Consider the following 15,907-nt stretch of genomic DNA (forward strand, 5'->3'; position numbering starts at 1 on the left):
ATTCTTCAACAACAAGCAATCTTTTGTTATATACTCTATAAGCATGACCATTTATAGCATAACCAATATGTATTCCTTCATCTGATTTAGGATCAAACTTCCCCAGATTATCTTTACCATTATTTAAAACAAAACATTTGCAGCCAAACACCCTAAGATGACTAATGCTAGGCTTCCTACCCTTATACAATTCATAGGGAGTTTTCTTAAGAATTGGTCTAATCAATGTTCTGTTAAGCACATAAGAAGCAGTATATACAGCATCAGCCCAAAAATATTTAGGTAAACCAGATTCACTTAGCATAGTCCTAGCTAATTCTTCTAGAGATCTATTCTTTCTTTCAACAACACCATTTTGTTGGGGTGTCCTAGGAGCAGAATAACTATGTATGATCCCATGTTTTTCACAATATTTATCAAACTTTGCATTTTGAAATTCTCCCCCATGATCACTACGAATCTGTTTTATCCTATTTTCATTTTCATTATGCAGAACCTTAGCAAGTTTCTTAAAGGCTTTATATGCATCATTTTTAGAAGCAAGAAACAAAGTCCATGTATATCTTGAAAAGTCATCAACAATCACCAAAGCATAGTAATTTCCAGCTAAGCTAGCAATCCTAGATGGTCCAAACAAATCCATATGCAAAACATCCAAAGCTTTATTTGAAGAAACCATATCTTTTGATTTAAAAGAAGTTCTAATTTGTTTTCCCTTTACACAGGCATCACACAATCTGTTATTTTGAAACTTTATGTTTGGTAAACCAGAAACAAGTTCCTTAGATTTTAGCTTATTCAAGTGATTTGTGTGAATGTGAGCTAGTCTCATATGCCACAGCCAAGACTCATCATTTTTAGATAGCAAACACTCATTTTCAGAACAACTAAATGTTGTTTACCCTTTTTCCAGTGAACAACACCTTACCAGAGTTTTCATTTGAAATTGTACAAGTATTGGCTTCGAAATTGACCTTGTATCCCTTGTCACACAGCTGGCTAATGCTTAGAAGACTATGTTTTAGCCCTTCAACATATAGGACATTCTCAATAGTAGTTGAGTCTTTAGTACCAACATCTCCTCTTCCAAGAATTTTTCCTCTATTGTTATCTCCATATGTGACATGCCCTTCAACTTTGAGTTTCAGATAGTCACATCACCAGTCATGTGCTTTGAGCAGCCACTGTCTAGGTACCACTGGTTTCTCCTGCTGTTTTTCTGCAACAAAACAGATTTAGCACATATGGTACCCCTTTAGTCTAGGGTCCAGCATGATTAACACCTTTCCTTAGGAAGCCATTTGGTCAATCCTTTAGGAACAAGATATCTCCTAGCTTTACATGTTCTAGATACATGACCAGATTTCATACAATAAAAACATGTTGCAGTATACATTGTTTTTGAATTACTAAAAGAGGAAAAACCTGTTTTGGAAGGAACAAAGAAACTGGACAGCTTTTTCACATTACCTTTCATTCCAGGATTATATCCTAAACCATTTTTATTGAAAACAGCATTCTGTGAACCTAATAAGGTTTCAAGATTTTCTCTTCCCTTAGTGAAATTTGAAAGCGTTTTTAACAAATACTCAACCTGTTTTTCCAGCTTTTTACAATTATCACAAGTTTTAATTGATGCATGCAAACATGTCAATTCAAGACTAATCAATTCAGTTTTAGCTTTGTGCAGTTCTTCTTCAAGAGCTTTGACCTTTGGTTCAAGTACTCTATTTACTCTATTCAATCTGTTGCACATTATAGCCAACCTATTTGCTTCATCATGTGTTTCCTTAAAGGCTATTAGCAGCTGATCATAGTTTTCAGAATCAGTGGAGAAATTACTTACTGAGTCAAAGTTGGATCCCTCATCATTCACCATGAAGCAAAGATTTTCTTCTTCACTTTCAGTTGAGGAATTACTAGATGAGGATACATCATTTTCTTCCCATGAGATATATGCTCTTCTACCTTTGCCTTTGTCACTCCTCTTGCTTGCTGATTTTTCTTTACTTTGACTGTTTGGACAATCAGCTTTTATATGACCTGGTTTACCACATCCAAAGCACGTGTAATTTGAAGAATTTGAATCAATAGGTTGTTTGGAATACCTCTTTCTTTGCTGAGTTCTGTCACGATTTTTCTTTCTAAGAAATTTGTTGAATTTTCTGGTGAGCAGACTCACAGTCTCATCATGTTCTGGATCACCTTCTTCCTCACTTGTATCATGTTCCATGGTAGTTTTCAGAGCAATTCCTTTGGCCTTCTTTTTCACTGTTTCTTGTTCTTTCAATCTTTTCAGCTCAATTTCATGTTCTATCAGCTTTCCAAAAAGTGCAGTAGTGGAGATCTTGGATAAATCTCTGGATTCTGAGATTGCTGTTACCTTAGGCTGCCAGCTCCTATCAAGATATTTTAATACCTTTATGTTAAGCTCTTCCTTGTCAAAGACTTTACCAAGGCCAGTGAGGTGATTTACAATGTGTGTAAATCGTTTCTGCACATCTGCAATACTTTCTTCAGATTGCATTCTGAACAGCTCGTACTCCTGAATTAGTGAGTGCTTCCTTGCCCGTTTCACATCATCAGTTCCTTCATGAGTCACCTCTAGTACATCCCACATCTCCTTTGCTGAGTTACATTGAGAGACTCTAAAGAACTCATCCATATTCAGTGCAGAAGTGATGATATTCTTGGCTAAAGAGTCATATTGGGCCTTCTTCTTCTCGGTTTCACTCCATTCAGACCAAGGCTTCTTTATTGTTTCATCTTTGACAACCTGCATAGGTATAAAAGGTCCACTGACCACTGCATCCCAGATTCCCATGTCAATAGACTCCATAAAAATCTTCATCCTGATTTTCCAGAAAGCATAGTTAACACCACCAAACATAGGAGGTCTATTAATAGACGCACCTTTAGCAAAAGGCATTTTAAACTCAGACATCATACACACACTTGAGCAAAATACAAGCCCTAGCTCTTGATACCAATTGTTGGGTCTATTAGTGTCTAAGTTCAAGAGGGGAGGGGTGAATTGAGCTTATACAAATTTCGCAAGAGCACACAATTTTTCAGTATTCCAGAGGCAAAAAGAACAGATTGTTTTTACATGAAACAGATTGATTCTTCAGAGCAGTCTTGGCACAATTTGAATTTTGTTCAATATAAAATTGTGATCAACAGAGAATTATAACAGAACCAGATCAGCTTAATATTGTGAGGATGAAGGATACAACTATGCTTAGAAATCAACCAAAATTACACAACACAAGATTTCAAGAAGAATGATCCTTTCTCAGGTTTTAATGAATGGATAGTTTGTTCACAATTCACTTAAACCATTATATGCAGCAACCTTGTTTATGATAAAAAAACTTTAACAAATCAGGAAGAACAGTTTTCACTTAAACCCAAAATTAACAGATTCAATTTCAAAAGAACAGATTTAGTTCTTGACAGAATTAAGCAAAAAACCAGAAATGAGTGCAGGGATGAGAATACAAGGTACACACGTTTTTATACTGGTTCACTCATACAGAGCTACATCCAGTCTCACCTTACCCCAAGGTGAAATTCACTAAAAACAGTACCAATCACTTACAGAACCAGCAGTTCTTGAACACTACAAGAACAATACACACAATGCTGAAAAACCCTATTTCAGCACACCTTGCACTCCAAGAAACCCTATCAAGGAGTGACTAACACTTACACCTTTACAAAACAGAATAAAGGAAAGATTACACCTGAAAAGAAGATGCAAGAACTCAAAACCAGTAGTTCAATTTGCTGCAGAACTGCACCAGCACCTTCACCAAGATCAAAGGTTTCCTAGAATAAGCACACTTGAAAATCTCTTTGGAAAACCTTTCAAACACTCTTTCAATCCTTCTTCTCACATGGAAATTGTTTGATCTCTGTCAAAAGCATAATTCCTCAGCCCTATTTCATGTGAGAGAGACTTTTCTTTATATAGAAAACAGTTTCTAACTTCTTTTCAAAAAACAGTTGAAAAGCAGTTATGAAAACAACAGATTCATTTTTGAACTTAACAGGTTTATTTTGTGAAAACCGCCAACTCAGCTAACTGAAATAACTGTCTGAGTTGTACCTTTGGTGCCCTAACTAACTTGTGAAAAACCTTTCAACACACCAAAGAATAAACCTGTTCTTTCTCAGTGAAACAGATTAAAATATAGCACACAGGCCAGCTCAGCTTTAACTGAAATAACTGTCTAAGCTTTACCTGTGGTGCCCTAACAGAATTTTAGAAAAGCCTTTTAACAGAGAATTCTTTCTCCATAAAACAGATTTATTTGTGTACTGTTTTAAAACTGTTAAAAACATTTTAAAAAGCTTTTCAAAAACCATTTAACCACATCATGTGCTTGATCTAGACTTGGTTAGGCATCTAGGATAGGTTATACAGCAAAAGGCAATCATACACACTTACAAGCCTAATTACAAATGAATCTAAAAACCTATTACAATCTTCAAAGCACTCAAGCCATTTTCTTCATCAAACACACATCAAGCCTTGGTAGGGAAGAAGCTTCCTCCAGCTTCAACAAGTATTACCTATGGAACTAGAATATAAAGTTATAGAAATTCAATAGAAAATGAGCTTACATGATCTGTATCCACTTCAAAGATAATTGTATCAACTTTAGATATGATTTCCTTGATCGTGGCAAAGTCACCCATACCATATTCTTTCATGGTTGGTTCCAGTTCATCTATTGTAATATACCTGTAATGAAATCAAATGGAGACCAGAGAATAAGATATGGCATTTCTCGTGACATCTCTATCCAAGTTATACTCAATAGTTAATGATTTGTAAATGAGGTTGCTTGCCACTGTTCATTGTTTATTATTAAAAACTATAACAAGATGCATGACACTTAGTTGACAAGCATGTCATTGACAGTGAAGCGTTGAATTCAATAGTTGAAGGGTTCGTATGGATTGCATAATGCAAAGTCAAAACTGAAATTGGGAGGAAAGACTTGCATGGACAAGAAATCATGATAATGAAGGGCTTACCCACTGTTGTCTTTATCAAAATATTGGAAGGCCTTGAAGAGTTAGTCATCTCTTTCTAACTTGTGTCTTGCATTGTAGTTGTGATGAATTCTATGTAGTCAATTTAGCCATTTCCATCTACATCAGCCTACAATTTTGAGCCAATAAATATAAGTTTGAAAACCCTAAAAGAAAATATATAGAGATGACAAAAGGAATGCTTACAACATCCATAAATTTTTTCACTTGAGCCTCTATAAGCTTTGAGCCAAGTCTATGCAATCCTACCTTTAGTTATTCATAGGTGATTGTACCACTCTTGTCAGTGTCCATATTTGTAAACATTGCCTTCAAACCTTGGATCTCTTCTGCAGACATATTCTCAGTAATGACCTAAAAGAATATTTGATATAATCGTGCCATTGTTGCCAAAATTCCTCTGTAAACTGAGGATTTAATTAAGATTTCCCTGTGTCAAATGATGTAAAAGGCATGGTCAGATCAAATGCAAAAGTTTTCTTAGGGAAAGATGTTCCCTACTGTTTCTTATCCTATATAGAAAGTTCATATGTAGAATTGATTCGTGGATACAACCTCAAATATATGGTAACTCGCCCATTTGAATCACTGAATTTTACCATATTATGGTTGTTTCATGCTTAATGAATCCTTTTTGTTCATAAAATGGTTTTGGAAAACTTGTTCTTAAATTAAATAAATTTTAAGAAATTGACTTGCAAGCATAGTGAAACACCTATAGGAAATACTATATGGAGATGTTGTAATTATCTTTTAACTTCCCTTTGCTTCATTTTATATTGCATATATTTTGATTGGATTTCCAGTTTGTTCTACATCATTCAAGGAATATTCAAATGATATTTCACTACACCTAAATGAAAAAAATTATACAGAATCCAATTACCTAGTTTTATGATATTCCTTAATTCTAGAGTCCAATTTTCAATTATCTAAATACAGCCAAGCGTATTCCTAGGTTGCAATTTGAAATTCATCAAACGAAGAAACACACATTCCAATTGCACAAAATTTAGAAGCAAACATTTTTCTAATCGAGATAAAGGTTAAAACACAGCCAGCGTAAGTAAAATTAGATACAACTTTTACGTGAGTGAATAAAATAGAATGAATAAGAAAACAAAGCGGAAGGAAGTTGAAATAGAACGAATACCTATTGAGCATAGAGAGATGAAACTTATAGAGAAATGGAGCTTCAATTTAGACATGAAGATTTTTTAGGGTTGAGATGTCTTTGAAATGAAACTGCGGAAGTGTATAAAAAGCATTGAGATGCATCCAAAACGAGAATGCGAAATGTAAAAAACATGAAAACTATGAAAATGTATAACAAACGAGACTTCAAAGTGTAAAAATCATTGAAACTGCGAAAATATCTAACAAGCATGTCTCTAAAAAAACTAAACTAATGGTGAAAATAAAAAAAAAATTATTTAAAAAACAATTGAAAGTTGTCAGGGATTATAATATAACACATGTGCCTTTTAGAGATTTTCATAATATTTATTAAAAAGAATTTATTAAAATTTAAATTTTTTATAGTGCCTCTACTCATTTGGTCCATCTATTTCTTAAAGTTGATTTTGATATTATTTTATTTTTTTCAAAATTTTAATTAATTTTTAAATAATAATTTTTTTTACGAAAATGTCGTTAAAATAAGGGTGTTGTTGAGATGTTAGCAACACATTAATAGCATATATGTTAACAACATTTCATAAATTTAAAAAAAATAAAATTAATTTATTTTTAAAAGTAAATTGTGATGTTTAAAACAATTAAATAATAGTAAGAACATGCTATTACGACAAGAGAAAAAATGAAATAAAAAATTAAGTATATTCAATCATAATTATTCGTGCACCATAAAGAACAACATTTTAAACATTTTAACGACAAAAGAAAGAAAAAAGATACTTGGGACGTACTGCATCAATCTATTCAAGATTCTCTCTTCATGATTTGAGTATCAAACGTTAGCACTTTTGTTCTTTTATATAATATTTCAACATTGACAAACTTTTCCATAATAAATTTCTAAGAAAGAAAAAAATAAAACAAATTTTTTAAAATTAAAATTAGTAACTAAAACTTTAATAATTAATTAGATATTTATTTTAAAAATAATTTATAAATTTTATTAATAATAAAAAATTACTTTAATTATCAATAATATTTTAAAATAATATCTAATTTAAATTAATAATAATTAATTATTTTTTATTTTTAAATTTTTTATTTATTTAATGATTTTATTATAATGTTTACAGTTTAAGATTTAAATAATATTTTTATTTTTAAGGTTTTGATGGTTTTTTTTATGTTTATAGAATACTTTTTTCTCCATATCACTAATGTTATTTTATAACAAATTATTGGATAACCTTTATAGTGTAATTGAAATATTCTATCCAAATAAAAATATTAACAATTTAATAAATTTAAATTATCTTATAAATAAAATATTTAAAAATTAAATAATTTAAATTAAAAACAATCCAAATCCAATATATATTTAAATTGAAAATTTGGAAGTAATTATTTTAATTCCTTATTCAATATTTCGACACTTAAAAATCTTCGTGTTCCTAAGATTCTTCCTCTAAATGTACAATTTTATACCAGATATAAATCTGGCAAGTGCAAAGATGGTGATGATAACTATTTATAATTTTTATTTTCTTGATATATTTAATATAGTTTCATATTATTTAGAAATAAAAAATAATTTATATATTTTTTACTCTTTTAATTTATCAAAATGTATTTTAAAAACAAAATTATGATGAAAAAAAATATTGGGATGTTTTTTCTTCACATGAATCAATCATATTTTTTACATTTTCCGATATTTTAGACAAGCTTTCGAGTTTGGAGTATCCTTCAATCGTCGAATAGCTCTTTCCCTCAAATTTTATCTGATCACGTCTTAAGTATTTTATTTAAACAAAATCTTAACTTGTGAGCTTTTTAACACCGAATGAATTTATTTAATATAAAATTGCAAGGAAATATATTAAAAGAATTAAAAATAATTTATTTTCAGATATTTATACAAAATACTTTTAATCTCTACTTGCTTCTACTAGTTTATTGTAGAAATAAAAAGAAAGAAAGAAATTTTAAAATAAAGATAAAAATATTTTTTAATAAATATGAAAAAAAATGATCTTACATTAAACTTGTCCCACAAACATTAATAGGTTTTTTAAATTTAAATAACTTTATTTCCTTAAAATAGAGCATAGTTTCTTTTCACCACATGTCTTAAAAGAAAAAGGTATTTTGGTTCTATTTGTGTGTTAACACGATTTTGAGCGATTTGAAATCTGAGTAAGGGGCCAGCTGCATTTAAGTCTCTGAGTAAGGGGCCAGCTGCACATGGATGCACTCAATTCTGGTTTGACAGAAAGAAGAACTTCCTAGATTTTTCTTTCACTCTATACAAAATATGAAAATATTTTTTTTATTTTCTTTATTTCATTTTTTAAAATAGTTTTTAATTATGTAATTCATATATTTTAGATTAAATAATTCATAAGTAAAAAAATTTATGGATTATATGGATTATAATTCGAAAGTTAAAAAAAATTTGGGATTATAATTCAAAAGTTAAAATAAAAATAAAAATTATGTAATCCAAAAATTAATCATAAATAATTATTTATATGAAAAAAAATTAATTACATAACTGAAAAATTAATTACATAACTGAAAAATTAATTACAAATTCAAAAAAAAAATTAAATTATATAATCTAAAATATTAGAAAAACATAACCGCACGGTCTGTCACATTAATTACACACTGACATTTTCCTATAAATATAATGTTATTTAAATTTAAATAGAATGGACAAAGTTAAAATAAATTATATGGAGGAATAAGTTGTAGGAAGATTTCAATCCTATCCAATGAATATTATTCATTTGGAAAGAAAGGTAAACAATGTTGATATTTGTTTTTTACAATTTATGAGGAAAGAGTGATGAAAGGGGAAGAAATAATCAATTTCCTTTTTTAAAATAGTGTAGTGATTTGTAGAGAAAACCTTATAATATTATTTTTTACTTTTTCAAATAACTATGTCATTCCATCGTATTAATATTTCTAAACAATATTTTAATTACTGAAAATAATATTTTTAATATATTAGAATAATATTTTAATTTAAAATAATTTTAATTTATAAATAATTAATCAAATCATTTTTCAATAACTTTTATAAAAATAAATATATAAATTTACATTTTCATCAATTAAAAAAAAATATAATTTCAAACATACCCATTAAATTACTTACAAATTTTTATAAATTTTCTCTAGATTTTTTATTCAATCTATCTTAATCCAAACATCATAAAACTTTTTATAATTACTATTTCAAATTCACTTTCTCAATAGCTCTTAATCCAAAGAAAAGATAAAAATTGTAGTATATTACTTGTAACATATAGACATGACTCCAATGATAATTTAAGAATTACAAAGAATGGTTGGAAGTGGTGATAACTTTTGTTGGGAAAAAGGTTTTGAAGAAACCGTGTTCACTCCAACTTTGATTTACAATAATTTATTATTAAACTTTTTAGAAAAAAAATGAAGGTCGTTATTTTAGTGTAAAAATAATCGATAATCTCTAACTATTTTTTTTATTGAAGTTGACTTTAGTTTAATTTTTTTTATTTTATATAAAATCATAATTTTTGGCTTAAAAATAAAAAGAAAATTGTGTAAAAATTTATGATGACATAAATTAAAAGTATTTTATTATTTTACATATTTAAATATGTGAATAATTAAAAAATAAAATACATAGAAAAACATTTTTGTACTCCTCCCCGGATAACTTGTTCTCGTAATCAATCTTACATTATGAAATATTGTAACAAAAATGTATAACTAAAAATTATCTATACGTTATAATTATACTTTTGAGTTAAAATTAATTGTATTAAATAGTTATCTCTAAGATTACTTTTGATTTTACAAGAATTAAATTTTGTATTTATTTATAAACTTTTAGATTCTCTAATATCAATTTTATTGAAATTCTATATTATATAATATGTAAAAAATAAATAAATATATTTTTATTTAAAAAATGCATAAAATTAAAATAAATATATTTTTACTCACAACTTTATTCTAAAAAAATTAAATAAATAAAAATATTAAAAATTAAATTGTTGCATAAACCAACTAAATTATTAAACAAATTGTTATTGAACGAAGTTGGAACCCAGAGAACTATTGAGACTGCTCCTCTCCTTCTTTGGTCGGACGATTGGATAACACTTCACTTCCTCTCCAAACAAGCTCCTTCCTTCTCTCTACTCGTTCCACCTCTCGATCTTCTTGTAACCCAGACTCGGATGGTACTTGCAGAATGCACTCCAACGCTCAAGTCAGTTTTAGTATTCGACACTTGGTAGTCAGAGCACTGTATGATGACGTACCTGATTACGAAAAATTCACGCGACATTAGTTTTAACAGTAAACACAACACAAATCAAGACATAATCACATTCAAACCAGACATTAGTAAGCTCCATCTTTTGAGCTTCCTCCATAACATGTATAACTCCATAAAACTCAACAACTATAGTAGTCTAAACTTCAAGAAACACAGAAAAAGAACCAATAAATTCTTCCATACTCCCACCGAAAATACCTCCACAAGTAGCAAGTCTAGGATACCCCTATCAGCCTCATCAATGTTAATTTTAACCCAGCCTGGTGAAGGAAACTCTCATCTAACAGGAATAGGACGAAGAACTTTACCACTACGAGTATTAATATCAAAAAACTTAATCATGTTGAAATTCAACATATCATTATTCATTAAAGCTTTTGACGAATTTCCCATTAGACAAGTTAAATCTTTAATTACTGAAATAGCCCTAGAAATCTCAATCTTATCCTGAAATCTAGCCTAATTCCTCTTACGCCATATCTTCCAAATAGAAAAAGTTATCACAATAAGCTTAATCAATTTAATTCACTCTTAATAAAAGAAAGAAGATAATCCTTATTAGAGAAATGAGAAGAAAAATCTGTCGAATCCAACTTCAAATATGCAAAACATTATAACATTCAAAAATAAAAGCTGAATATATATTCCTCATGTTTTTCACAAAGCGTACACATAAAACATATATACAAACCTTTATTCTTAATATGTTGATATGTAAGAAGCCGCCCTTTCCAGGTATTCAACCTCTAAGTATTCAACCTCTAAGATTGAGTTAAAAGTTCATAGATAAAGTTTTTTTTTGGGTATTAGAAGTTTTTGATAGTTCATTGTCCAAAGATTCTTTCAATGGCAACTCATTTTTTCTACACCGATTTTAAAAATTTTACATTATTTATTTACATTTTTTTTTTTAAGTATACAAGTCAAGTATATTTTTTCTTCTCGAAATCATTGTGAAACAATGTAACATCTTCCGAGGTAAGAGACAACTAAATAACAATAACCAAATACTTTAAGAAAGATACCACTAGTATTATTATATAAAAGTGACAAGTCAATCCATGACTTAAACAGGAGAAAAAATTCCCTTATATTTAGATTATAAATTTCAGATACCTCAACACCACAATTTCATATATAAAACTTTCCCATTCTGCAGATAATCTATCACTCTCTGAGGAATCTCAAACCTCTAGAAGACAAGTAATAGTGCAATAGTTCTAGTCTCTTACACTCCCAATGGCCAACCAAGAACATGATCTCCCTCTCTATGAAAAAGTTTGGCTCAAACGCACATTTCAAAGAGTCATAGACACCTTCATTTTATTCCTCCTCCTCTTGCTTCTTAGTAACCGAGTTTTCTCATCCAACACCTTCACTTTCCCATGCTTCCTCCTTGCTTTCATATGCGAATCTTGGTTCACCTTCAATTGGATTGTCATTCTCAACTCCAAGTGGAGTCCTGCAATCACCATTACTCACCCAGATCGTCTCTTGCAAAGGTACATAATAACACAAAGCAATTGGTGCTTTCTGTTTTGAATCTGGTTTCCTATTCCAATCAATTTTTTCCCTTCTTCTAGTACTTCCAGAAGTTGCTACTTGGTAAATGCTTATTCTTGGTTTTTAGTGACATTCATATGATGATCATACAGTACTTGTACATTAATTCTTTTAATCTCAATAGGATTCAAGAGCTTCCACCAGTGGACTTGTTTGTTACAACAGCAGACCCTGTACTTGAACCCCCCATTATCACAGTCAACACTGTTTTATCTCTTCTAGCCCTTGATTATCCTACAAACAAGCTAGCTTGCTATGTTTCTGATGATGGCTGTGCTCCTCTTACTTTCTATGCCCTTGTGGAAGCCTCCAAATTTGCTAAGCATTGGGTTCCTTTCTGTAAGAGGCATAACATACAAGTGAGAGCACCCGCCAAATACTTCTCTGATGTTACCATAAACAAAAATGAAGACTCACTTGAATTCAGACAAGAATGGTTACAAATGAAGGTAACTGCAATAACCTTGCCCTGCATTATTAAGATTAGGAGATGTATAATATGTTTGAACTTCCAAATACTCTGACAATGAACTACAGAGTTATTTGTCTTTTTGTATTTTGCAGGAGATGTACGACAATCTAAGCCATAAAATAGAAGAGGTGACTCACAAAACAATTCCATCCCAACTTGATGGAGAATTTGCTGTTTTCTCAAATACAGAACAAAGAAATCATCCAAGCATAATTAAGGTGACAGAAATATCATGATTCTTAAACTACATTGAAATTAATGTTTTAAAATAAAAAAATATCTTAATAATTAATGTTATAAGAAACAGAAAAAGCTTGAGTAGAAATATTTTAACGAACTATGTTGGCTACCATAATTTATAAAACATACGAACATGTCAAAGTGTTATATCATAAATCTATTTACATTGCCACTTCTATTCTTTCCTATTTAGATTACCCATTTTACTTCTTTTCTGAGATGAAAAAGTAAATCTTCCATCATACGAACATGTTTTCAAACAGTCAAATTTAACATACATCTTTTTAATATCTGTTCCTATTGAAGTTTCAGTGCTTGCATTGCACGTCTAAAGAACAAGAAAACACTTATTTACATTACGTATGAACAGGTTCTATTAGAAAACAAGGAAGGTCTCTTTGATGGGTTGCCTTACTTAATCTATGTATCCAGAGAAAAGAGACCTCAGTACAATCACAATTACAAAGCCGGTGCTATGAATGTCTTGGTAATTTTGTTAACCGATTTCATGAAATTTTGATTCTCATTCTTTCAAGTTAACCACAAATGTAATTTGAATTAATAACTGATACTTGCAGACAAGAGTCTCTGGATTGATGAGCAATGCCCCCTTTATGTTGAACGTAGACTGTGACATGATTGTGAATAATCCCAAGATTGTTCTACACGCTCTGTGCATTTTGATGGATTCACAAAAAGGGAAAGAAGTTGCTTTCGTTCAATGTTTTCAACAATTCATCGATGGAATAAAAGATGACCCTTTTGGAAATCAGATGGTGACTGCATTTGAGGTGTTTTACAGCTTTAAATAAGCTTCTAAGTTTACTCTTTACTATAAATCAATTTTAAGTTTAATTCAACATTATAAAAGTTATGGTGAGATTATATACTATAAAATGTTTCGTTATCTAATCGATATGGATCCCAACACTTTTCATTAGTGAAATTTATGAACCAAGGAGCTTTGTAAACCAACTTTTTCTTGTTTTGTCTTATGCAGTACATAATACAGGGCATAGGTGGACTTCAAGGACCTTTCTATGTAGGAACAAACACCTTCCATAGAAGAAACACTATTTACGGTCTTTATCCTCATGAAATTGAAACCATTATAAAAGGTCTTTCTCTTAACCAATGCACAAAATCTCTTAATTCAATATTATATCTCAAAGTTTGCTTTGGATTGAAAGTTTTTATTATGCAAAATTTTGTGTCAATCCAAAACTATTTAATGCTTAGTTAATGAACACATGCAATACATATTTTTAAAATAAATAACAAATACAAGGATAGTTTGGTTGTTGATTCCTAAATAGTGGATCCAACACATGTTTATTATTTTGTATCTTCTGCAGGAAAATCAGAAGAAAATATATTAATACAACAATTTGGAAGCTCAAAAGAGTTCATCAAATCAGCAGCCCATGTTGTGGGAGGGAATGGATATTCAGCTAATGATATTACTCCTTCCAACTTTATTGAGGCAGCAACCCAAGTTGCTAATTGTGAATATGAATGTGGCACTTTCTGGGGTAAACAGGTACATAACAGAAAAAAAAAAGTATACCTTTTAGATAACAGTAAACCATTTTTTGCACAAATGAAGTCTTGTTAACTACAATTTTGGAAACTCTAGTTGGGCTGGTTGTATGGATCAATCTCAGAAGATGTACCAACAGGGTTGAATATTCACAGAAAAGGTTGGAGATCAGAGTGTTGTACCCCAGATCCAATTGCCTTCACAGGATGTGCTCCTGGAGGATTACTCTCTACAATGATACAACAAAAGAGATGGGCCTCAGGCCTTACTGTAGTCTTTTTTGGAAAGCATTCTCCTCTTATGGCCATGCTCTTTGGTAAGATCCAATTCAGGACATGCTTGTCTTATTTTTGGCCTACAATCTGGGGCTTGCGTGGTGCATTCCTAGTTTGCTATGTTGCTGTAATTGCATATTGCATGATTGCCAACACCAGTATCTTTCCTCAGGTTTGATTCAAATTCCAATCCAAGTTTAATATATATGCTATGCTAGACAATACAAAGGATTCTTAATTTTGTTTTGTTCCAGGGACTTGGCCTTTGGATTGCAATTTCTCTTTTTGTGATTTACAACATACATACTCTATTAGAGCACCTTACAATTGGGTTGTCTATAACAAATTGGTGGAACAATCAAAGAATGTGTGTAATGAGAACCACGACTGCATGCTTTATTGGATTTTTGAGTGCTATGCTTAAGCTATCAGGGATTTCAGATACTGTGTTTGAAATAACAGAGAAGGAACACACAACTTCTGGTGCTGATGGAAACAATGCAGATGCTGGAAGGTTCACTTTCGACGAGTCTCCAGTTTTTGTGGTAGGCACGACGATTTTGTTGGTGCATTTGGCAGGCATGGTGATAAAGTTATTGGGGTTGCAACCAAGTGATAGTGGAAATGGGAGTGGAATAGGAGAGTTCATTTGTAGCACATATCTGATAGTGTGTTACTTTCCATATTTGAAAGGATTGTTTGGCAGAGGAAAATATGGGATTCCCTTAACCACCATTTGCATGTCATCCGTGTTTGCATTAGTCTTTGTGCAACTTTGTAGAAGTAATATTATGAGTTGATAGAGTTGAACTTTCTCTTGATATGCTTCTCATATTTTCTTTATTATGTGTTTATTATTTCTGAAGTTTGGTTCACTAAGCAAGTCTATTAGAAGTTATCTTGTTGAGAATAAGACCATGTCGTTTTGCTTTGTGTTATATCCCTCTCTCTCCTTATGTTCTGTTTCCTTCTCCCTTCTTCTTTCGCTGCCATGCATAAAAGTATTGGGAATATGTAATATTTCTACTTTTAACTCTTATAATTAAATATTTAATATATATATATATATATATATATATATTGCATTTTATCTAGATAAAATATTGAAAAATAAATAAATAAAATTTAAAAAGTATTACGATTAAAGAAAATAAAAATGATAAAAAGAAATTCAATGCAATATTTTTCCAACATAATGTATTAGAATTATATTTTTTAAAAATATTTTCTTTTAAAAATCAAAGAGAAAATAAAAAGGTAATAAGTATAATTTTAAA

At 30.4% G+C, this 15,907-nt stretch overlaps 1 protein-coding gene across 1 annotated transcript; it reads left to right on the top strand.

Annotated features, from left to right (window-relative positions):
- Positions 1 to 11,585: 11,585 nt before the first annotated feature.
- LOC137835561 (cellulose synthase-like protein H1) lies at positions 11,586 to 15,568 on the top strand. The gene is made up of 9 exons (XM_068644122.2): positions 11,586 to 12,042; positions 12,228 to 12,552; positions 12,668 to 12,793; positions 13,186 to 13,302; positions 13,394 to 13,606; positions 13,816 to 13,933; positions 14,171 to 14,355; positions 14,452 to 14,802; positions 14,885 to 15,568. The coding sequence occupies exons 1-9, from the start codon at positions 11,780 to 11,782 to the stop codon at positions 15,428 to 15,430; spliced, it is 2,244 nt and encodes a 747-aa protein (XP_068500223.2). The 5' UTR covers positions 11,586 to 11,779; the 3' UTR covers positions 15,431 to 15,568.
- The last annotated feature ends 339 nt before the right edge of the window (positions 15,569 to 15,907 follow it).

This window comes from Phaseolus vulgaris, chromosome 5 (genome assembly GCF_051622355.1).
Source record: "Phaseolus vulgaris cultivar YP4 chromosome 5, ASM5162235v1, whole genome shotgun sequence".
NCBI lineage: Eukaryota > Viridiplantae > Streptophyta > Magnoliopsida > Fabales > Fabaceae > Phaseolus > Phaseolus vulgaris.